This window comes from Patiria miniata, unplaced genomic scaffold (assembly GCF_015706575.1).
Source record: "Patiria miniata isolate m_02_andy unplaced genomic scaffold, ASM1570657v1 HiC_scaffold_17, whole genome shotgun sequence".
NCBI classification, from domain to species: Eukaryota; Metazoa; Echinodermata; class Asteroidea; order Valvatida; family Asterinidae; genus Patiria; species Patiria miniata.
Genome location: NW_024037055.1, coordinates 13,387,992 through 13,413,645, shown reverse-complemented (window position 1 = coordinate 13,413,645; position 25,654 = coordinate 13,387,992). Strand labels below are relative to the sequence as shown.

At 38.8% G+C, this 25,654-nt stretch overlaps 3 protein-coding genes across 3 annotated transcripts in view; 2 read left to right on the top strand and 1 right to left on the bottom strand.

Annotated features, from left to right (window-relative positions):
- The first annotated feature begins 584 nt into the window (after positions 1–584).
- Positions 585–5,855, top strand: LOC119724044. The gene is made up of 6 exons (XM_038194965.1): positions 585–911; positions 1,539–1,717; positions 3,331–3,469; positions 4,704–4,913; positions 5,118–5,184; positions 5,669–5,855. The coding sequence occupies exons 1-6, from the start codon at positions 758–760 to the stop codon at positions 5,853–5,855; spliced, it is 936 nt and encodes a 311-aa protein (XP_038050893.1). The 5' UTR covers positions 585–757.
- A 2,611-nt stretch (positions 5,856–8,466) lies between these two features.
- The window catches only part of LOC119723897, a 144,621-nt gene continuing 127,433 nt past the window's right edge, over positions 8,467–25,654 (top strand). The window contains exons 1-5 of the mRNA XM_038194800.1: positions 8,467–8,588; positions 9,207–9,348; positions 10,134–10,364; positions 11,017–11,220; positions 13,406–13,555. Coding sequence (XP_038050728.1) covers positions 8,505–8,588; positions 9,207–9,348; positions 10,134–10,364; positions 11,017–11,220; positions 13,406–13,555 — 811 coding nt within the window. The 5' untranslated portion in view covers positions 8,467–8,504. The remainder of the gene's footprint in view (positions 8,589–9,206; positions 9,349–10,133; positions 10,365–11,016; positions 11,221–13,405; positions 13,556–25,654) is intronic.
- LOC119723896 (low affinity immunoglobulin epsilon Fc receptor-like) lies at positions 17,407–18,144 on the bottom strand. Its single transcript, XM_038194799.1, has one exon. It carries the CDS (start codon positions 18,142–18,144, stop codon positions 17,407–17,409), a length of 738 nt encoding a protein of 245 aa, XP_038050727.1.

Below are 25,654 nucleotides of genomic sequence, written 5' to 3'. Positions count from 1 at the left end.
GACACTGCCCCGCAAATCGTGGTAGACCTACGTACAGCCAGGCTGGTCTGGCTGCACCAGAGTTCTAAGTTCTATCACCATCTCTGCTATTGTGCGTCTTTTCCTCTCACTGGATCGCAAAATCGGTTGTTTTCCAAGTCTTATTTTACGTGTGCTTCATGATTGCATTGCGGCTGCAACGGTACGACACTGTAGCTGTTTACCATATATACAAACATACATTGCATGGATCAGCTGTTGAAATTATTATTCTTAACTGCACTGTTGCAGTAGGGTATGTGCACAATATGTCCCCGTTCTGCTGGCTTCAGAACTTAATTAGAAGCGGGACCCTGCTAATTCAAAAGTTGAAATTAATTAATTGAGCATCTATCATAGACCGATTTTTTTTTGTCATTTGATGTCTCATTGGAAAGCTCATATCTAATGTTTTGCTAGAAAATTATCAATTCAATTTGAAAAAAAAAATTATCAATTCATTTTGAAAATCTATTTTTCGGGGTGCCACACCCATAAAGCATGTATATACCAACTTTAAGCTAGTAGCAAGTACGAGTATAAACAAGCTATGATCATTCGCAATTTCGCAGTCAATAATTTATTGGCAGGGCCGGTGCTCTTTAACTTGAAGAAATGTCTTAAATTCTCTCATGAAAAATTTCTGTAAGAAGTCTTTTTTCGTTATATTAATAGTAAAATTAAAGTAAGGGAAAAAAAAAGATATTCTTGTTACTCTGTGTAGGGAGAGACAGTTAAGATGGGTTCTTTGCTAAACCGAGAAAATAAAAAAGGAAAGAAGAAGAACACCAGCCCCAAGCGCAAAACTCCTCCCAAGACCAACACTAAGCCACTTGATAACAGCAAGAAACCTCCCAAGCGGCCCTCCTCTCTAGATAATGCTGTATCACCAGGTAAGTCACAAGAAAGACCAAAGACCTCAGGCAGCTTCTGAAATCGCATTGTTACATTTGGCCTGTCAGAATCTGGATGTTGTGGCAACGACTTCAATTTGTGATGTTGATCTGCTTAAAATAGCGATAACTTTACATGATAATGAAGACGTTGCCTGCACATGTAATCTGATTTTCTGATGTTCTCTTCCTTTCTCTTATCTAAGAGGAAGTGTGTTGTTAACATTTATTTCCATAAACAGTAGAATATCAAATAAAAATGGGAACAAGAAGTCATTATAAGGATGGATATGGGCAAAGCTTATAGGAGCATACCTCAATACATGTGTTCATATTTCAATATTAAAGCAAGGAATATTTCCTTGAACATGCGTTACATTATGTGATCGTCTTTAATAAGAGCATTCTTTATAATTATTATCAAATGTTTAGAGATATTGTGTGAGATATGTATCATCACTGTTCTTTAATGGGCCAAAGTTTGGAAGCAAGTATGTGTTCATGTTGAATTTACCATGTTGAGCATGGTGTCATATTGGCTGTTGAGCGAATGTAAGCAAGTTTTTTGGCAACTGACCATTAGAAAACAACATTGTGTTATTCCCCCCCCCCCCCCCCCATTTACAGAGAATAAGGAAGAGACTAAGGAAGCACTCAACCTCCCTGAGACAAAAACTGGCTCTGGGTCGCCCTTCAAGAACTTCACTCTAAGGAACTTGAAGATTGGATCCATCCTGGCATTTGCACGTAAGCTTGGACTGGAGGAGACATCAGACGCCTTGCTGACCATTGTTAAGACCATTGTTGTAAGTCCAACAATTCATCCATTTTTGTGGAGAGTTGTGAAACCACTTCCTTATACTTAAAGTTCCCTAATATTTTTATGGTTACTGGTTAATTTGACAAACTTCATCCAACTGCACAGTGGTATACACTATCACAGATCTCTATATAAAGACTGGATAGTGGATAAAGAGCCGCACAATGAATGAATTTGACGCCATATTGGTTAGACCGTTGAGACCGGCTGGTGATCTACAAAGGACAAGTTGCCATCTTTATAGACAGCATGATTTCTTTTGTAACATTGCGGTTCACTTAACTTATATTTTGACCACCACCACCACTGACCTTGGTTGACAAATTTTCTAACGTTGTGGTTTACTTTTTTAATGCTGCAGTTCACTTTTTCGGCGTATTGGAAATAATAATCACTGCGGAAATGTGTCCTTTTTAGAACGTCATAATATGTGTACGTGACCAAAATGTGCGTCAACTGTTGATACAATGCGCGCTGTATATACGCGCAGAGCGTTCGTATTATACACGGCCATCTTCGTGAGACGGGGGAGAATTGGTCAATATACAAAGTCTACTGTGTGACTGGTGTATGGATATCTGCTATCCAGTCTTTATATAGAGATCAGTGTACACTACTATAGTTAAAAACTATTAAGTACTGGACCACTTGGGTTCAATTCCCTTGTTTCACAACTAAGCACAGAGGGAAACATTGTCAGGAAAATATTGAGAGAAATGCAATTGACCGCAAATGTGACTGTATGGTGTGTAATTTGACAACAATTCAGCCATTTAACCACACAGCTAGTGTGTTGAGTAGCTCACCCAGATAGACCTGGGTAAAGGCAGATGGGTTACCCACAAGAGCCGGGCTTATTGAACGCTCAGCGCGGGCCATCATGATCCTGAGTCTTATCATTGACTGAGTTTTAGCTCTCCTTCCTCCGTGGCCTCACTTTGAGATTCACTACCTTTAAATTTCTGTCAATGGCAAAAGGTATAAAGTCGGGCTGGAACTAGCGGCCTCGAAAGTCGCAACGAGCTCAATTAAAAATTATGTTTAGACTTTAAATAAAGTTGATTTTGGCATACATCTGATCTTTTCCACTGTTGCCGCCATATTTGTCCATTTCTTTGAATGAACAATGCATGCGTGTGGCGTATTTCCACCACTGACTCTGCTCCACGAGTAGGGTCTGTGGTGGCTGACCCGGGTGAGTCCCAAGAATGATGTCAGCTCATCGAATGGCATGGGGCTAACCAGAGTCGACCCTCATGAGCTAATGATTAAGCAGACATGTTGGTAAGGAAATGACAATTGAACCAGTGTTTGTGCTGTTTCAAATTGTGGTTGCAGATGATAGGTTGCACCTATTAAATTCATTGCATACAGATTTCATTACATCAGTGAAATTAAACTTAAGCAATGCGTTGTTCAGTTTGAGCTCCTTCACTATCGGTATCAGTTTAAGTCAACATATGAACTCATCATATGCAAAGGGTTGTGTTTCAACTCGTCATATGATGGCATCAGTCTTTGTTTATAGTAGAATTATTTGAAACAGTTTGAAACAAAGTGATTCTATGTCAGTTTGACTTTAATTTCCCTCAACACTAGAAACTGGTGAGTGATAAACCTTGCGTCCTACCTGAGTCTTTGACGACTGATTCCTTAAGGATTGAACTCCAACAGCGTGGTCTCAGCTCACAGGGAGATAGGAAGACGTTGATACAGCGATACAAACAACCCGAGGATCGTAAGTGTTTAGTCTAAGTCTGAATAGGGCAGTTCTTGTTTTTGTGATATTATATAGTTGTCTGTGATGGGTATTGTATCATAGTCACTGACGACTCGTGATAATAAGGGATTGAGATTCAGCAATGTGGTTTCAGACCTTAAATTATCCAACGATTTAACCACCTCACGCCGGAATTATTTTTGCCAAATATTTTGCAATTTTCGCAAAAGGCAAAATTTTTAGCCAACTGCTGATATACAGCCAAATGCCACAAATGCTGATTCGCAAGAGTTATTTCAATAGTATTTGTACAATATTTCTTGCCGAGACCTTATGTGTTTCAGTACTCGGGGGTGTGCACTGGAGTGTAAATTGTACAACAATAGGCTGTGCACAACGGTCAATTCAAGATTAACACACGGTCCGCCTCCACAGACTACACAGACTTTGTGTGTGTGTACAAAAGGCACGAGGGATTAGCATGTTTGGACGTCACCCGTAGGCGAGTCAAGGCAATCTTGATGTCACAACCCATCAGCCGTGCCTGTGTATAAAAACAGCCAGTGTGTGTTATCAGGTCCTCCGATGAGAACTGGTTAAACCACTTGAGGATCAAAAGCATGGGCAGCAATCGGGGGGGGGGGGGGGGGGGGGATTTTAGGGGGGGGGGGTTGACATCATCATGGCGTTGTGCCCCCAATAATTATCCCAGTACATATAGATATTTGCTATGTTTACTATTCCTGGCTGAATTGTTTTTTCTTCTGTTCAGCAATTGAGCTATCGCCGTTTGTGAGTTAGCCGAGTACGTCCTTTAGACACCATACGGAATTTTTGTTAAGTTTTGTTTATCTCAGATTTTGTGTGTAACACGTCCATTTGTATATCATGTAATTGGACAATATTTCACAAGCTGCGTTGACGCATTTCTACCGCAACAGGTTAATTGGTTCCATGAAATTTGGCCCAGGATTGAAAATGTTGCTGAAATACATTCCTTCAATATGACTTAATTTTGTTTCCACTCCTGTAAAACGTTCATGTACTCGGGGTCAATAGACCTAAGACATAATGACATCGTGCTTTGTGTACATATGTGCCCTTTAAATTTCCAATAGGAGCCATGTGGGGACGAGAGCCACCAAGCTCCCATAGGAAAGCGCACATGTAAACAAAGTTGACACTGTTGAGCAAAGAAATGAGCAGCAGGTATATCATTCAGAAAATATATACAACTTTTGATATATTGTAGGTTGTCCCTTACTTCAAATCTCCCTGCCCAAGAATGTGTACTGTAAGATAGACGAGACCTGCCTGGGCGTGGAGTGCTGTATGAACGTCAAACTCTTCATGGTATCTTTGGCCTTCAAGGCGTTCATGCGCTTTGACCCTTGCGAGTTCCAGTTTGTACTCGGCGTCAACACGTGGAACTACACCATTGAGATCCTGGATGCTGAATTTGGTAAGTCAGTCATCTCAGTTTAGTTTATGATAGGGCCTGACCAAAGGGGAAAAGGCTGATGAATATAATAAAACATTTTGGTTTAAAAAAAAAATTGAATAATATAATATCACCACATGTTCATTTGCTTTTGTAATGACTAATGGGTATACTTATATGTTTGGGTAGTTCTATGTTGACATCGATAATAATGTTCCTTCCCAGGTAAAGAATGGGAAGTGCCCGTGCCCTTTGACATCCCATTTGTTGACGACGTGGAAATGCATCTGAGGTAGATATTGCACAAGTTTGAATGCCTCTTTAATTGGTGTTGGATCATTTGGCCCCCAGATGATTGTATACTCATAATTTATAACTTTCACCTCACAACTACTGTTCAGTGTCATATCAAGGTAATTTGCAACAGAGGGGTTTATAAATAGCAGTTGGCCATACAGAAGATCTGTATTTCCAAGACTAAAGTCTGATAAGCATTTATAAATCTAGATTCTGACCTTCCAGTTATGTATAACTGAATCAGTACCCGGTAATTGTATGTAAACAAACACCCCTTTTAATACTTTATAATGGACAATTGGAACAGGGTTTGGAGCACGTGGAACTGTACGCTATACCACACAAGAGATTGCAGAGAGTGCAAACCCAAAAAAGGTCCCCATAAAAAAGGCAATCACCCCCAGTTTAACAAGCTGGGCAACTAATATATTTTGAGCTGCATAACCATCTGTTTCTAATGATTGCATTTTTCTCCAAAGGTATGGCATTGAGAAGAGCAAAACTCAACTACTTGTCAGTATGGCTGTCGGTTTCTGCCCCAAAACGGGAGATGCTGAGTGCTTGGCATTCATCGATGTACTGAAGGACACTGCCGTACCCTTACCCATTTGTCATCCCAATGGGACCTTTACATGGCCAAACAGTAAGCCTAGCTGTGCAATCTGAACCAGTGTTGAAGTCACAAGTCATCTTACAGGTCATCTCACAGGTCATAGTAAATCACACGTCAACTTACAAGTCCGTTCATAAGTAATGGAATAGAACAATAAGAAACCAATAAGGCATATATCGTCACCGTTTTCACGAACAGCCACATACTATATATATTATGTTGATTTTGAAGAAAATTGTTTTCATGATAATCGCAAAAGAGGTTTCTCATATTTTAAAACTGCAACAACTTTGTGCAGTAAAAAAAACTTCACATGATTCTATGAGAGCTGAATTGTTACGTGTTTTTACATAATGAGAATAAATAAATAAATAATAAATAAATAAATAAATAAAAGATAAATACGTGAACCCAGTAATTAGAATTAATACTACTGTATTAATTAGAATTAGTGAAAATTAATTAGTCAAGATATGTGGCTCTTTGTGAAAACGAAAATTCAAGTTTCCTACATATTGGCCCTTTCTGTTCAACGCAGCTGAGAATGTAACAAAGATATGTAGCTCTTCGTGAAACGAAAATTCAAGTTTCCTACATATTGGCCCTTGCTGTTCAAAAGGTTTTGTACGTGTTCAAGGGGCCAAAATGTATATGGCTCTTTGTGCAAACGCAAAATCCAGTTTTTGAGATATCTGTCCCGTGCATCATTAATGTTATTTGGAAATTCATGATGTAATGCTTACAGAAACATATCAAAATTGAAAAAATGGTAATTTTTTACATATGTGGCTGTTGGTAAAAACGGTGACGATATGCCTTTGTCATAGTTCATTTGAGTAGTTTGTGGCTTGACTTGGGACTCGATGATTTGTGATGGACTTGACACAACACTGATCCAAACTACACTGGGGAAACACTGACTGGTGCAATGAATGGGGCATGGTTGTTTTTAAATGTCATGCTATAGACAAAGGTCATAAAAAACGCTTTCGTTCATCACAATGGTCAAGACTTACTTTAAACATTATCCAAAAAAAAGGAAACACAGATGTAAACGTAAATTATAAAAATATTTTCAAATAAGTTAGAGATCGTGTGAAACAGCAATGTGTCCTCTTTCCAATGATACCTTGATTGTGTGGCCACGGATGACTGAGCATTTGTTGTTATTCTGTCAAGGGTCAAAACCTGCACTCGGCCAAGTTTGTGCAAAAGGGTAACTGGTATTCTGGGCACGTACGTGGAACGGCTTAATTTAAAGAAAGGAGACATTCTTTTCTTCAAAACAATGTTTCAATTTTTACACAGTGATTTAACAACTCTCATTGTTGTAGTTAACCCCTCATGGCCCAATGCCTTCAACGTGGCCACCACCTCTTTCCATGCAAAGCTCTGCAGGAAGTCTAGTCCATTTCAACCTTTGCATAATAAACCAGCCAGCAATTAGCCAGGTAAAACTTGGCCAAGTACAGGTTTTGACCCTTGACAGAATAACAATGAATGCTCAGTCATCCGTGGCCACATACACACAATCGGGTATCATTAGAAAGAGGAAGCATTGGCGTTTCACATGATCTTTACCTATTTGAAAATGTTTATTGGATTTTTTTATAATTTAAATTTATATCTGGGTTTCCTTTTTTTGGATACATCCCATACATGCATGTATCATAGATTGAAAGAAATCGATATTAAACTCACTGCCAACTTAACATTTTGACTGTTTTTTTCTAAACATGCCAAAATGACAGCAGTTTTGAATCAATTTTACTGAAATCTTTAATACTCTGTCATGTATGAGACACTCTAGGTATGCCAACATTTTCAGTCAGAACAGTGAAGTGTTCCATGTTGGTTTTAATTGTGCCGTATTTGTATAATTATTTAAAAAGTTATCAGAAACAAGTTTTGTTTCAGTGATATAAATGCTATTTCAGTCACATTTACATGGACACATCGTCATCTCTTTGACGAAGTGACGATTCCATCCAAAACCGAGATTTTAAGCAATCTGAGATATTTGGATACTCTAACATTTTATGATGTCCTCTACATAATTACCAGTTTTCGAGACACAAAATGTCATTGTTCGTTAATTACACTAATTACACAAAGTAATAAAAGTGTTTCGTTTTGACAAAGTGACAAATACTTTATTCGTCACTTAGTCTCATTGATTTTACACATGTGCACCTGTTCAGGTTTGATGTAGCCTCCATTATTTGAGTTTTGATAAAATGACAAATGCGTTCTAAAATAAATAAAATTTAGACACACGAGCGCACTGTGTACAAACGTATGCTAGATTTTTGTGACGAAGTAGAATTTCTGTTTTGATGAAGTGACGAATATCTTTAGTAATGAATGTCTCCCAATTAAACATGATTTTATGAAAACTCATTTTTATATTGGTTAACTACTTGGCTATTGCATCAGTTATATATTTTTTAATTTTGGGTGAAGAAATGTACACGAAAATGTGACTTGAAAAATCGACCAACTTCAAATGGGATTTTCTCAGAACTCGGTTTTGTAACTGTGTGCACAGATTTGCCAAAACGGTGATGAGTCATGACAGTTCCATGAGACCACTAAAATCACAGTATGAAGTGACAAACTTTGTCCCACAACCCTTACCCTCTTGGTCTTGTGTTTCAGTTGACCTGGATGAGTATTTCTCCCGTGCTGCCCTGAAGAAGATAATGCAATCCACTGCAGAGGAGCTACTGAAGGCAGGCACAGAAGCTGCATTGAACTTTGTCCTGGATGAGCTTGGCATACCAAAAGTACGTTGACACTATACATTTATTACCCCAGTCACAAGCAGTGATGCAAGATTATGCAAACTATAGTCAGTCGTTGTGATGCAGCAGCAGTCAATTTCACAAAAAAGGGTGTAATTGCTGCCATGTGTCGGATTTAATCAACACAGTTGTTGCACAATAAACGTGGGATCGCTTTGAAAAAAACTTGGCCTGGCTGCACAGTGTTTTAAATAATTTAAATACTCACTGATAATATGAAATCAGTAGATTTATACAAACACAAACCCTAATAATAGTATTATGATATTATCATATTATTAATAATAAAGTTACGAATACTGTATTAGGGCGAAATATTTTGCTAATCGCGCTTGCATTAGGGCGACAGGCCTTATTAGGGTGAAAATTGGTGTCGCCCTATTGTTTTAATGACCCTTAGGACAAGGAATTTTATTGTCGCAAACCATCTATATCGATTGCTCATCGTCCAAAACATATCTATACCAAATTTCATGGAGAACAGATAAGGTAAACTAGTGTTAAGATGACATTTTAGGTCTGTGCACAAGTCTATGGAAAAGTCGCCTATGATATTATCATTATGATAAGCTCAACGTCAGCATTGCATATCACTTTTAGGAACTATTAAACGGTAAGGAGCCCTGTCCAACCCCAGCCAGTTTGAGTAAAACCCAGCTGATTGCAACATTGGAGGAGAGACACCTTGACGCCACAGGAACTAGGATGGAGATGGAAGCCAGACTATCTCACGATGATAGAAGTAAGTGGAAAAGTCTCAATTAAAAGGTTTATAGCAAATTAATTGATATGTCCCCCATCCCCATGCACCACGTGGTTTTGCCAGCACTTGCCAGCACTTGCCAGCATAAAATATCACACCAGAGTTTAGGTCCCCTTAGTGTTGAATTGGAGAAAGGGAATCCTCTGCAAAACCTGAAAATGTACCGCATTACTGGGAACATTTTGCACAGAATTTCAGCATCTGATGGCCATTCATTGTTTTAAGGTACATTGCAGCAATTTTCTTTGACATTTTCTAACACTTTGTTTGAAGTTACTGAAGGCACACCTTCAAGAGATCATTGACTCGTTCATTATTGAGTTTGACACTTTTATATAATGTACAGTAAAGTGCAAACATAAAGCGATCTTTTGGCCAAAGTTGTCTATGCTATCTTCTTTAAAAAAATTTTTTTTCAAATTAAGGATATCGGGCTTTGCGTTTGCTTTTAACGTGTTTGCTGTTGTTTACAATTTATTAATATATCTCTCCCTTTTTCAATACATTTAACACTGATAAGCCTTGTAAAAGGCAGCTTCTGCAAAATCATAAAAAAGGCTTGTTTTAGTGAAAAAACCTTCGGTTAGGGCGGTATAAGGAGACACAGGCAGGGCACTTTAGGACAATGGTTCAAACGCATACAATGAATTGTTAATGCCACTGCTTTTGCAAATTGCATGGCCAGTTATCACGTTGTGGCTTTATGATGGACTGATGTCATTGGGACTGAAGATAAATAAATCTTCTTTATTTCGTTGCTGCAGCTTGTCAGTTCTTCACACTGCCGGCGTTCCCCCCGGAGCTGGCCAAAGTGGCCTACTGCTCCCTGAGTGAGAACTGCCTCCGTCTGGACTGCTGTCTGGAACTCAACATCGAGGACCTGAAATTCCGCCGCTCGTTCAATGCCTTTGTGGAAGTAGATGCCTGTGATTTCACTCTCTACGTTGCCTTTCAGCACTTGCAGTACAAGAAGTTGCTGCTGAGCTACGAATGGGGTGAGTCAAGTTGTTTTTAAGGTAGATTATAGAAAGTCTGTGATTATTCCATTACAATTTTCAAAAACTAACGTGTGTGGCCCATTTGGGGTTTGACATGTCACCTGCAAGTTCTTTTTTCTCAAAGTGTTATGTGTACATACTGAACATGTATGCGTGTGGCAGCATACATTGAGAAATTAAGAAGAAACACACTTAGTATCAATTCAATTCAATAGACATTTATTTTGAACTCTCCAATAAACCAATACAAAGGGAACTCATTATAGGCCTGAGTACAATACAGTGACATTTAAATAAAGAAAAAAAATGAAGGTAAGTATCACAAGTAACAAAATAATACTTTGATCCTAATTAATTAATTAAATTGACGTTAATAGATAGGATAATTTTTTTTTAAAAGTACTATAGGAGGGTACAAGGCTGTTCACATATTACAGCCAAGGCTTGCAGGTGGAACAGCCTGGCAAGAACACAATTTGCAAGAACACAATGTGGATACTTTTTCTCCAAAGTTGAACAATCTCTTCCCAATCCTGACAGAAAAACACAAATCTGACTGCTTTATGGTTTGCACTCTTCTTAATACATAAGCAAATGATGTGTTACAAGTATTGGGTGTGTAGACTAATTATTGTTTCTACATACGCAGGCAAGAAAGAGCAGCAGATCATTGCTGGTCCCATCACCCTGAGCTACTCCATCAACAAACTGGACGCTGAGAAGGTGTTTGAGATAGACTTTGGGGCATCTATCTGTCAGAGTGCCGATAATTGCATCTTTGATGTGGACATCATCCAGGACTACAGGGTTCCAATTCCATTCTGCAATGCCAACTTCTCATTCTCCTTACCTGGTACGATTTTGTAACACATTTAATCTGTTGGCCAACTTTTTGTTTATTGGGGTATTCGAAGTGATTCAAAAAATGCCTGAGACAGTTTCATTGCGAGTATAACCTCCACTAGAAACTTCTGAGAGAAAACAGTCAATCTAACTGTAAACTGGCCAGCCCTCTAATCTATCTTAATCCTTTGTCCAAAAGGTGGCTTTATAATCCCTAACACTACCCCGCGTTCCCACTTGAATTGCAAAAAGGTGGATCAAGATCCGGCATTTTGGTGTGATCGTTATCTTACCGCAACGAAACCGCAAGTCGCGTTCCCACTTTATATGCTTGATCCACCTTTTCGTACGGAAATGTTGGGTCCGAAAGGTCACTGAGTTCGGAATTACGCGCGCTCTGTGTGAGTGCCATTGTTGCATGGTTGCATGCTAGGCCAGGATGGGTCAGTTTTCAAACAGCACTATCAGAATTCACAGACAAAAATTACGCGAATTCACCAACATTAATCACGGATCCGTAGAGGATCCGTGCGTGCATAAATTAACAGGTGAAATCCAACAGAGCCGCTCATTGTGTGACATCACGGCAGAAACCAATGCATCGATAAGGGATTCCCTGGTTCTGAAGCTTCTCATTGGTTAGAAACGGTCACATGATGTACTACGACATCATTTTCCAATTTTCTATAATCAATACTTCAGATTTGTCACCTCCGTACGTACTCCGCGTTATCGGCACTATTCTCATCGCATACTCGTAAGCTTTTCCATGATTCTGTGCCAAAGTGAAGTCTTTTGGTGAGTGCGGACTCAGAGTCATTTATGGATGGAAACATAAGTAAAATTTCAGGAATGAAAAAGGTTTAGTAATGGACGAACACGCAACAAAAATAAGGCCTTTAGTGTAGTTTTAGGATACCACGTGCGCTTTTGCATGCGCGGTGCTAGCCCGTAGTTCAGCGGTTGTTTATTGTGCATGTTGTATACGCTGGAAATGTTCACATGAGCTACACGCCTGAAAACGTGTGTTTCTTCGTTCATGAGACCGCAACATTTTCGCGCCACTCGTGCACCGGGCGGATGTTAACAGGTCAAATTGCCGGATCAGATCCACCTTTTGCGTTCCCATCTGATCGTGATCCGGCAATTGCCGGATCTGATCCACCAATTGGGGGATCTGTATCCTGGTCCAGAGGTGGATCAGAAAAGGTGGATCTGATCCTGATCCACCTTATAACGGTTAGCGTTCCCACTACACACAATTGCCGGATCTGATCCACCAATTGGGGGATCTGATCCGGCAATTTGGCAAAAGGTGGATCAGATCCACCAATTGGTGGATCAAGTGGGAACGGGGTCTTAGTGTAATAAATCCACACATGTTGTCACACAGCTGATAAGTGCAGGGGATTAGCAGCAGTATCTGATAACAGGGGCCAGTTTGTTGACAAAGGGATTAAAAAGATAAGAGTGAACCACTAGAAGTACTGTATTCTTTCCGAGTTTAACAGGCCCTAACTAGGAAAGCTGCTAGAAGCACTTACACCTGATGTTACGTATTCCTATTGGTCGAGAGTCCATCATGTGGGCGGTCTTAAATCACTGTTAAAACACTGGTTAATGTTTAACCGCCAATGTTGAAAACCACTGATATGATCACCATATGATTATATGGCAATACTGAGCAGACATACCGTGTGCCCAATGCATAACATTGAAATGGCCTGAACATGAAGCAGAATTTGTTGGAAGTTGGTCAACTTTTTTACTTTTTATGGATTCCGGCAAAAAAAGCTTTTTATTAGTGGGGATAGTACTGTTATGGAGCACTTATAAACATGTGGTTTAAAAGCGGTTAGGGACCAGGTCGCCAATAATAGCCCTCACCTTCAGGTTTTAAACCAAACATTTATAACAGTTCCATCACGTTATTATCCCCTTATTACATGCTACAAATTAGCAATTAAATTTGAAGGTCTGTTTTGTTGGGAGTGGGGGGGCCTCAACTAAAACGCACCTCAACTAAAATGCACCTCAGACCATCTTTTACCCAAGAAAAATAGCTTTACCTCTATATTTAAAGACAGTCACTATATGTCAGTGTTGTATGTTTGGCAAAGTTATCTGTTAGTGTCATCAGGTCTATAGCTCCTCCGTCCATACATACATTTTTGTAACATTTTTTTGTTAATTAGGTGGAGACACTCTGAGAGATTTTGTGACTCAAGTCGGCAAGGGTGCTGGACAGCAAGCAATCAACATCTTACTGGAGTACATCGGGCTCAGGGATAAGATTAATGATGGAGCATGCGACAGGACAGCGCTGATAGCACCAGATGAAGAAGGTAATTAAGATCTGAATTGAGTGTAGTACCACAATGTGTTTAGCATGGAAAGTTCATGCAACTGACAGTTACTAACGAACACAAAATGAAGGAGGCTTACCCTACTCATTTGAATACACGAAGTAAACAAAGTCAGGAATTGTTACTAGATTGTTTCCCTGGCAATGCTGCTTTGGCCGAGGACAATAATTGGATCAATCAGTGGCTGACAACCTGTATAAATCTCTGATGCTGTACAAGGCTGAAATGATTCTGTCAGATGAAATTCACCCTTTGTATGAAAAATGTACCAAAAGTGCAAGGAGTTAATGTCTTTTACAGTGGAGGATTAGAACTAAGCGGTATACTAACACATTTGTCCCTTCAGCTGTTCAGATTTTTTATGAGCAGTTGGAACGTTGATTATTATTTAATATTTCAGAGACCAACACATACAGGATTTAATGGTACCCACATGCAGTTTTATTCTTTATCTTATTCACTTACTTTCTGTTTAGTGAAGTATTGTGTATTTGTGTGCAATTTATTCGTCATTTTTAACATTTTTGTCAGCTTGTTCAATGCAAAAGGTTTTGTTCATCAAGCTCCTTCACGGTTGTTACGATCATAGGTTCTCTTTGCACTACCAATAAAAGGCACATTTTCTCTTCTTTTTTTGGGGGGGGAGGTTTCTGCACAATTGCAGAAAAGTCTTTCCTTTTGTTTTATTTGTTTCTTTCTTTTTCATCTACTTAATATCCTTCTGCTTATTCTTCTACTTATTCCTCTTCTTCTTCCTTTTCTTTTTGTTGTATCCGAAATCCCATAGACTTTGTACGCGTCTTTTCTGGACGCAACTTTTGCTTTTCATCTTTGTCATACATCATTCAAAGTTAGCATAGACATACTCCCTACTGCAAAGTTGTGTCTCGACAAGTAATGCCATGATGACGTCATCATTTGCCAAGTTATGTCATCACAGGTGCATTTTTCAATGTCATTTATATAGAGAACTACATGGCGTGCAGATTGGGTCGAAATTTTGTACGTACACATATTGGGATGTGTTATAAATGAAAATTAAGGTGAAATCATGATGATGTCATATGATTTTATATGGATTTTTTTACATTTTGAAGTTCATTGCCGTATCTCACGAACGCAACTTAGTAAATTCAAAAATCTTTCTGTGCTTGGTTTGTTAAGTCATAGATATTTGCACAAAAATGTGAAAAGTGTGTGACGCCATGATAACGTCATCAAAAATGCAATTTTTAAAGCACATAAGGGAAGGTCCTGTCATCATGAAACTTGGCGGGAAAGTAGAAAATATAAAATGCAAAATCCGAAATGACGTCACGATGACATTATTGGTTTATTTTTGTATGAATTTTTAAAGTTCTCATTTTGGATTCTACTCACAAAATTTGATACAGTCTTTCCTCAGATCGACACCAAACTTGACACAGAACTTAGATCACATTGTAAATATGTGCATTTACAAGTGCCATCACCATGACATCATCATGGGCCATTTGATGTCATCATAAATGTGCGTTTTCAAAGTCCTATATCTAGAGAACTAGTCTCATTGCATTGAAACTTTTTGTGTTTATAAATAGGGATTTGTTATAGATGAAACTTGAGGTGACGGGGTGACGTAATCATGTGATTTTGTATAGATTTCTGAAATAATTGAATATTGTTGCCATATCTCACTATTACACAGCATGCTACATGTTTATTAAACATTTGTTTTGTAATAGGTTTATTAGGTCATAGATAATTGCACATCATGACATCATAAAAATGCAATTTTGAAAACAAATAAGGGTAAGTCCTACGTCATGAATCTTGGTAGAAGGTACATGTAGATAATGTTACTAGTCATGCTAGTATGCAAAGTTTGAGATGACGTCAAGATGAAGTCATCAACTGTCCTTTAAACTTTGATATATTTTGATCTCTAGCAAAATTTTACATTAAAGACACTTGGTAAATGAAATTATCTTTTACATAACTGTACAGTGCCAAAAAAGCATACAGTCGTCAAAATACCAATAATGTGGAAAAGCCCTACATGTTCTGTTCTGAAACAGACATAGACCTATGCAAACCATACCTCAAACACTGATATCATATTGACCATCTCAAGTCACATCCACTCGGTGTAAAGAAAACTTCTTTTTCAGAGAAACCTCTAGAAAACTAGTACAATAATAAACATTAAATGACATCATTTTGGGGGGAGGGGGCAAATTTTTGTGAAGTTTTAACATTTAGAGTTTGCAAGTCTCGCCAGTTTACGTCCACTTCTTTTGCGAAGTCTTGGTTCCAAACACTGCTTAGTCTACTCACAGACTCCTGCGTTCGAATTTACCGAGCAGTTCACAAAAAAAATCTGCAACACAAATTTGTTATCCACTGTTAGCGGTTGAAAGTTAAGGCACTACTGTCAATTGTATTTGCCTTGAAAATGCCAGCCATGTATGTTAGCCTCATACAGTGTTGCTAGTCTTTTCTACCAGTAATTTCAAACAAATTCTTATTAGAACCACAATGTGTTTTGTATGGGTATTTCCAACAGCGACTGACAGTTAATAACGAATGCCAAATGAAAGAGGCTTCTTCTTTTCAGTTGAATGCACAAAGCAATCAAAGTGGAAGATTGTTATAGTTTGTTTCCCTGACAACGCTGCTTTAAGGGCGTTGTGCATGTATTTAGAGTTGGGAACACTGTTAGGAATATTGCATTTTTCGACAGTTGTTTCCCATTAATTAACAGCTAAAAATAGCTGATGACTTTTATGGTTGATCTTTGTTATTATAGAAGCTTTTCTGCAGACTGAGACAAAAAGGCCAATTTTCCCGGCACAGACATTGTACACTGTTTTCTGTACATTTTCATTTCCCTATTCTTTCATTTCTTGATGAAACTTGGTGTAGACAACGACCCTAGGCAAAAACACAGTATGTGTGTGTATGGTACCTCAAACATTGATGTCATATGGACCATATGTCACATACTTTCAGTGTAAAGAACATTTTTTAGTAGAGAACTGATTATCTGATGATACATGACTAGAATATATGTAAATGCTGAAAAACATTAATATATCTTTTGGGAAGGATATTTTGATTTTTTTTTCAACCCTATTCTTCACATAAATAATGTTGTGGCAGCATTGGCATTGTTGAAGATGTGCATTAAAAACTGATGTCATAACGATGTGATCCATTGCATGTGTAATTCTATATTACACAAAAGCTGATGTCATGATGATGTCATTTAATGTTAAAGACTTTGATTTAAAAAAAATAACTTTAAAAAAAATAGCCAAATATTTGCTTCCCAATAATAAGTTTCACAGTGAACTATTTACAGACAGTTATAAACACCTTCAGTACATTAATTATAGGTAGCATTACTGTATCAACATTAAACCAAAATAGTTATTTCTTCTGTAGGTGCAAAGTAAAAGTTGAGTGCTGATATTATTTTTTTTGTCATGTTGATCCTAACACACAACATTTTTTTAAACTGTTGCTTCACATCATGAACAAATCAAAGGGTGCACAACTACTTTTCGGGCAAACATTACTATTAATGTTTATATACCAGTCACAACATCCACTAATAAATATTTTGCACTTACAGACTGTATTGCGAGTGTTTGTAAATCCTTCCAAAATCTTAGCAGTTCCCAACAAGTCTCCAGCAAAGTAGTCATTCAGTCTCAGCTGTGAAGATGTAAACCACCACTGCGTTTTGTACATGTACTTGCATTGAAAATGACAGCCTCATCTACCTGTTCATAAGAGCATTCTGAAGGATATCTTTCATATCTGAGTTTGCTTCATGCAGCCAGTTTCTACAGATCCAGGCCGTAGCAGTTCTCCATTTCCACCACATCTTCGGTAGCTGCATTTTGAAGGGCAAGGTCATTCAGCTGGCACACCATCTTGCCCTGGCCTTGGTCCTTCAGATTGAAGGAGCTACATTTCGGATGTGAGAGGCAGGCTTTGCCACAAGACACCAGACCCTGAGCCTGTAACTCCATCAAGACATGATTATCAGTGAGGCACGGGGAGGTGATGCGACCACTGGAGCCGATCTGAAGGCAGAATAGAGGGTCGTAGTCGATGATAGCAAGCTCACATGTTGCATATCTGTGATTATTACAGTACTGATTCCACCATATGCCACCTGCCCTGTCACCAATCAATGCACAATCAGCTCCGCTGTACTGGTTGCTAGGATTTCCTTCCCCCCAGTTCTGGTACGCGTTGGTCTCACCACCTCTCAGAGGACAGTTCCAAACACCATCCTGGTTGATGTCATTGCAGCCGATCCAGGCTCCATTACCTAGACCATCAGGGTAAAACTCCCGTTGGAGTAGTTCCCATATAAATGTCTGTTCTTCCGATGAGTTGGGAACTGCAAGGCTTGCATGAGAAGCAGCACAGATTTGTTGTACTTTATACCAACTCTTTAGTTCTTTGATGACAAAGTAGCAAGCCTTTCCATATCGGTGCGAGCCCACTGGGCAAACAGTCGCAAAAGTGGCTTCAAATCCAGCCACGAGAAGCAGTACACTCAACACATGCATTCTGTTTCTGATAAGTGGAGATCTTCAGCTGAGCAAATATGTAATTTTTTTGATAATAGCCTTAGAGGTGCCTGTGTTTTGAGTGTAGATCTAGAGCTAGAGCCCCTGTGTGTTTTGCAGGGAAACTTCTAACAGCAACTGACACAAAATGAAAGAGGCTTTTCCTACTCAACTGCACACGCAAACAATCAAAGTCAGGAATAATCAAGCTATTTCTTTACCCTGACGATGCTGTTTTGTCAATTTTTCATTGATATCACGATATTGAATATTGCATTTAACTTTTATCTTAAAAGCTAATAAAGAAAACGAATTGAAAGAGGCTTGCTAAATGTATACTAGATGGAATACAGGAAGCAAGCAAAGTCGGGAATTGATGTTTTTTTGTTTCCACGACAACGTGGCTTTGTCAGTGGTCTACATGCCTATTGGTTTCAAAGCTCTATCTAATTAAACGCACGACTTTGAATACTGCATTTTGAGACAACCTCTTAATATCAAAGTAAATAAAAACACAAAATGAAAGACTAAATAGAATGGAAATGGAATACACGAAGCAAACAAGGTCAAGAATGGATGCTATTTTGTGTTCCTGACAACTCTGCTTTTTCAGTGGTCTTTTAATGGCAGTTTGCTTCAAATCCACTTTGTACACATGATGTATTTTGTATCAATATATTTCACATCTGTTTTTAACCCCCCTAACCCCCACCCCACCCCATCATAGATGGAATGATTTCACAGGGTATCGGTACCAGCCCTTTCTTCACTTTAGGCAACATTTTTTCACATTCAATCAGTTGGTTCATTTCTTGGTAACTACCAGATTTCCTATGTGCCTTTAAAAACAATTACGAGATTCTGAATATTCATGAGTTCAAGTTGGGATTTTCATACCCTGAATTTCTTAAACACAGTTTGGCAACCCGACCATGAGAATTCATTTCTGGGGAAGGAAGGGTCATTAGTTTCAGAAATGTAAATTTTATCAAAGTTCAATCACCTTGAGATTGGATTCATATTTTCACATCAATCACATTTATTTTGAATTCGCAATTCACTGTTTTTACAAGTCAACCAAAAATGTCACTTCAGTAACTTTTACTATAGCGAAAGTGAAACAAAGCAATATTCTTATGATACTGTTAAATAAGCAATCGTTTCAAAGAAACAACACAATCACTTTCTCCAGTTGTTTACTTTTAATTCTAAAATATCGTCCATAAGGTGTGAAAAATGTTATTTCATTTTGTATTTTTTTTGGTTTTTATGTCATCTTGAAAACATTAATCAAATATTGCCTACTTAACAACTATTCACATTAATTATTTTTTAACCAGAGGCATCACAAGCAGTACATTGTTTTGAGTGGAGAAAACAAATTGCCTTTTCCCATAGTTTTTGCCATCCCTTGACAAATTTGGCTCTTCATACATGCCCAAAACAGCTGGTTTTTTTTTTTATTGTAGATTGTTATTTTCTTTCGTTCATGAGAGTTGTCTACAGACAAATTGCAGCATATTTTATACAGTTTAATTCACTTTTTGTGCATTTTGTTTTCATTTAAAGCCTTAAAATCTCTAGCAGGCTGCAAAATAAATAACAGGTTGAAGCTTCAGCTCAGTAACATCTTTACATTGTGTTGAAAACAGAGACAATGCATGCACAGTCGTTGGATGTCGTACGTTTGCAACGGGCACCCTTTTTGAAACCACCTTCAATGTTAGTTTTCCTCCAAACAGTGGCGTAGCCAGGAATTTTTCAGTGGGGGAGCGCTGGGGGGCTGGAACATTTCATGGGGGGGCGCCATGCAGGGGCGTCAATCGCTTCTCAAAAGTGGGGGGCGGACATACCTTGATCAGAACTGATGCGAGCGCGAAGCCCTTACGGCGTGGGGTTCGGGGCCCGCTTAAGGGCCCCGAAAAAAAATTGATTCTAGATGTTCTGTGGTGTGATCTGAAGCAATTTCTTACCACTTTCCTCCATGCTTTAACTAATATTTTCTTAGCAAAAGATAATTATTTGAACTCCGTTTTCGAGGTTGGAGACATTGAATCAGCTATCGGTATTCTGAGCTATAGGCGTGGGGTTCGGGGCCCGCTTAAGGGCCCCAAAAAATTTTGGATTCTAAATGCTCTGTGGTGCTATCTGAGGCAATTTCTGACCACTTTAACCAATATTTTCTAAGCAAAAGATACATTGTAGTACATAATAGAGCCCTGTAAATGAGACACGAGTTCAAAAATAGGGGGGGGGGGACATTTGTTATTGTGTTCCCCACCCTTCAAAAAGTGGGGGGGGGGGGACATGTCCCCTGTCCCCCCAAGGATTGACGCCCATGGTGTCATGTAGATCAATGATAATTGTTTTAGAAACTCAAAATCTCAGTGGGGGGCGACAAGGTTTCATGGGGGGGGGGCGGTCGCCCCCCCCCCCCCCCACGCCCCCCCGGTGGCTACGCCACTGCCTCCAAACGATACCATTTGCAGCAAAATAGTTTCACAGGGTATTTGATACCAGTTCAATCTTGAGCAAGATTTCTGTCAATGAATCGGTAGGTATAATGGAGATGTTTTTTAGTGCAAAGTTAACAAATTTAAGAATCAACTCTTTAAATCAAATGCAGTATTTAAGACAAAATATAACATCACAGACATACATCTGCTATAACAAAGTCAGTCGTGCAATTTATATCTGTTGTCAATAAAAATGTCAAAAATGTTGTCCATGTTTAACCTGCTGTTTGAACAGTCACAGACAGTTAAAAATTGTATCCACTTCCCCTGCCAGGCCTTTTACACATGTAGAAACCAACAGTCGGATCTTATTTCAAGTAAGCACTCTGACTGGTCAATTTCAGTCAACAGACAAAAGCAGATTACTGGTAGGCACAGCATTCGTATCAATCACCTACAGTCAAATCTTAGCTGTATCAAGTTACATAAACAGCCACAGCCAGCACCGCTTTATGTAGACAGGGTGCACATTAAACAGTCACTGGACTGATTTTTACTGTAAGGACAACTTTGCACAGATTGTATGTTTGCATAGGAAGGTTAATTAATATCCTGATTGGTTTAGATTTGTCCTGAGTATACACCAAATTATCAAACATTTTCTTTCTAGTAGGTACATGGGGAAGAAAGTTCCAAACACCATCCTGGTTGATGTCATTGCAGCCGATCCAGGCTCCATTACCTAGACCATCAGGGTAAAACTCCCGTTGGAGTAGTTCCCATATAAATGTCTGTTCTTCCGATGAGTTGGGAACTGCAAGGCTTGCATGAGAAGCAGCACAGATTTGTTGTACTTTATACCAACTCTTTAGTTCTTTGATGACAAAGTAGCAAGCCTTTCCATATCGGTGCGAGCCCACTGGGCAAACAGTCGCAAAAGTGGCTTCAAATCCAGCCACGAGAAGCAGTACACTCAACACATGCATTCTGTTTCTGATAAGTGGAGATCTTCAGCTGAGCAAATATGTAATTTTTTTGATAATAGCCTTAGAGGTGCCTGTGTTTTGAGTGTAGATCTAGAGCTAGAGCCCCTGTGTGTTTTGCAGGGAAACTTCTAACAGCAACTGACACAAAATGAAAGAGGCTTTTCCTACTCAACTGCACACGCAAACAATCAAAGTCAGGAATAATCAAGCTATTTCTTTACCCTGACGATGCTGTTTTGTCAATTTTTCATTGATATCACGATATTGAATATTGCATTTAACTTTTATCTTAAAAGCTAATAAAGAAAACGAATTGAAAGAGGCTTGCTAAATGTATACTAGATGGAATACAGGAAGCAAGCAAAGTCGGGAATTGATGTTTTTTTGTTTCCACGACAACGTGGCTTTGTCAGTGGTCTACATGCCTATTGGTTTCAAAGCTCTATCTAATTAAACGCACGACTTTGAATACTGCATTTTGAGACAACCTCTTAATATCAAAGTAAATAAAAACACAAAATGAAAGACTAAATAGAATGGAAATGGAATACACGAAGCAAACAAGGTCAAGAATGGATGCTATTTTGTGTTCCTGACAACTCTGCTTTTTCAGTGGTCTTTTAATGGCAGTTTGCTTCAAATCCACTTTGTACACATGATGTATTTTGTATCAATATATTTCACATCTGTTTTTAACCCCCCTAACCCCCACCCCACCCCATCATAGATGGAATGATTTCACAGGGTATCGGTACCAGCCCTTTCTTCACTTTAGGCAACATTTTTTCACATTCAATCAGTTGGTTCATTTCTTGGTAACTACCAGATTTCCTATGTGCCTTTAAAAACAATTACGAGATTCTGAATATTCATGAGTTCAAGTTGGGATTTTCATACCCTGAATTTCTTAAACACAGTTTGGCAACCCGACCATGAGAATTCATTTCTGGGGAAGGAAGGGTCATTAGTTTCAGAAATGTAAATTTTATCAAAGTTCAATCACCTTGAGATTGGATTCATATTTTCACATCAATCACATTTATTTTGAATTCGCAATTCACTGTTTTTACAAGTCAACCAAAAATGTCACTTCAGTAACTTTTACTATAGCGAAAGTGAAACAAAGCAATATTCTTATGATACTGTTAAATAAGCAATCGTTTCAAAGAAACAACACAATCACTTTCTCCAGTTGTTTACTTTTAATTCTAAAATATCGTCCATAAGGTGTGAAAAATGTTATTTCATTTTGTATTTTTTTTGGTTTTTATGTCATCTTGAAAACATTAATCAAATATTGCCTACTTAACAACTATTCACATTAATTATTTTTTAACCAGAGGCATCACAAGCAGTACATTGTTTTGAGTGGAGAAAACAAATTGCCTTTTCCCATAGTTTTTGCCATCCCTTGACAAATTTGGCTCTTCATACATGCCCAAAACAGCTGGTTTTTTTTTTTATTGTAGATTGTTATTTTCTTTCGTTCATGAGAGTTGTCTACAGACAAATTGCAGCATATTTTATACAGTTTAATTCACTTTTTGTGCATTTTGTTTTCATTTAAAGCCTTAAAATCTCTAGCAGGCTGCAAAATAAATAACAGGTTGAAGCTTCAGCTCAGTAACATCTTTACATTGTGTTGAAAACAGAGACAATGCATGCACAGTCGTTGGATGTCGTACGTTTGCAACGGGCACCCTTTTTGAAACCACCTTCAATGTTAGTTTTCCTCCAAACAGTGGCGTAGCCAGGAATTTTTCAGTGGGGGAGCGCTGGGGGGCTGGAACATTTCATGGGGGGGCGCCATGCAGGGGCGTCAATCGCTTCTCAAAAGTGGGGGGCGGACATACCTTGATCAGAACTGATGCGAGCGCGAAGCCCTTACGGCGTGGGGTTCGGGGCCCGCTTAAGGGCCCCGAAAAAAAATTGATTCTAGATGTTCTGTGGTGTGATCTGAAGCAATTTCTTACCACTTTCCTCCATGCTTTAACTAATATTTTCTTAGCAAAAGATAATTATTTGAACTCCGTTTTCGAGGTTGGAGACATTGAATCAGCTATCGGTATTCTGAGCTATAGGCGTGGGGTTCGGGGCCCGCTTAAGGGCCCCAAAAAATTTTGGATTCTAAATGCTCTGTGGTGCTATCTGAGGCAATTTCTGACCACTTTAACCAATATTTTCTAAGCAAAAGATACATTGTAGTACATAATAGAGCCCTGTAAATGAGACACGAGTTCAAAAATAGGGGGGGGGGGGACATTTGTTATTGTGTTCCCCACCCTTCAAAAAGTGGGGGGGGGGGGACATGTCCCCTGTCCCCCCAAGGATTGACGCCCATGGTGTCATGTAGATCAATGATAATTGTTTTAGAAACTCAAAATCTCAGTGGGGGGCGACAAGGTTTCATGGGGGGGGGCGGTCGCCCCCCCCCCACGCCCCCCCGGTGGCTACGCCACTGCCTCCAAACGATACCATTTGCAGCAAAATAGTTTCACAGGGTATTTGATACCAGTTCAATCTTGAGCAAGATTTCTGTCAATGAATCGGTAGGTATAATGGAGATGTTTTTTAGTGCAAAGTTAACAAATTTAAGAATCAACTCTTTAAATCAAATGCAGTATTTAAGACAAAATATAACATCACAGACATACATCTGCTATAACAAAGTCAGTCGTGCAATTTATATCTGTTGTCAATAAAAATGTCAAAAATGTTGTCCATGTTTAACCTGCTGTTTGAACAGTCACAGACAGTTAAAAATTGTATCCACTTCCCCTGCCAGGCCTTTTACACATGTAGAAACCAACAGTCGGATCTTATTTCAAGTAAGCACTCTGACTGGTCAATTTCAGTCAACAGACAAAAGCAGATTACTGGTAGGCACAGCATTCGTATCAATCACCTACAGTCAAATCTTAGCTGTATCAAGTTACATAAACAGCCACAGCCAGCACCGCTTTATGTAGACAGGGTGCACATTAAACAGTCACTGGACTGATTTTTACTGTAAGGACAACTTTGCACAGATTGTATGTTTGCATAGGAAGGTTAATTAATATCCTGATTGGTTTAGATTTGTCCTGAGTATACACCAAATTATCAAACATTTTCTTTCTAGTAGGTACATGGGGAAGAAAAGAACATTTTATGAGCAAAATTTTGCTAAAATTTTCGGTATCATGAAAGACTAGTTGTCAATAGTGCAACAGCATGAAACCAAACTGACTATTTCTTTTCCAGATTTCTTTAAAAAAGGGTAACAATAAAAAGTGAAATAAATTTGAGTGCTCATAAACCCCATTACACAATTTTGAAACTGTTGCCATGCATTCATAACTGTTAATGTGTCCTTTTATGCCTTGTGTATTTTTGAATAAAAGCCAAAAGTATGGACATTTTGCCTCTTTTTACCACACAATATTTGCTAAACATGTCTACCACAAACAGTTCAAATTACAAAGCAAAAATTACCATTCATTTTTTTAAGCCAATCACATCCAGCACTAATAAGTAGTTTGTACTTACAGACTATTGTGGGTGTCTCTGATATTGTAATTCCCTCCAAAGTCTCAGCAGTTCACACAAAAAAATCTCCTACAAAAAAGGTTATTCACTCTCAAGTGTGAAAATGTAAGCCACTACTACGCTTTGTGTTTGCCATGAAAATGTCACGTCATCTACCTGTTCATTAGAGCATTCTGGAGGATATATTGCGTCATACAACCAGTTTCTACAGATCCAGGCCATAGCAGTTGTCAATTTTCACCACATCTTCAGCAGCTGCATTTTGAAGGGCGAGGTCATTCAGCTGGCACACCATCTTGCCCTGGCCTTGGTCCTTCAGATTGAAGGAGCTACATTTGGGATGAGAGAGGCAGGCCTTGCCACAAGACACCAGACCCTGAGCCTGTAACTCCATCAAGACGTGCTTATCAGTGAGGCACGGGGAGGTGATGCGACCATTGGATCCGATCTGAAGGCAGAATAGAGGGTCGTAGGCTATGAAAACAAGCTCACATGTTGCATATCTTGGATTGGTGCAGAACTGGTTATCCCATACGCCAC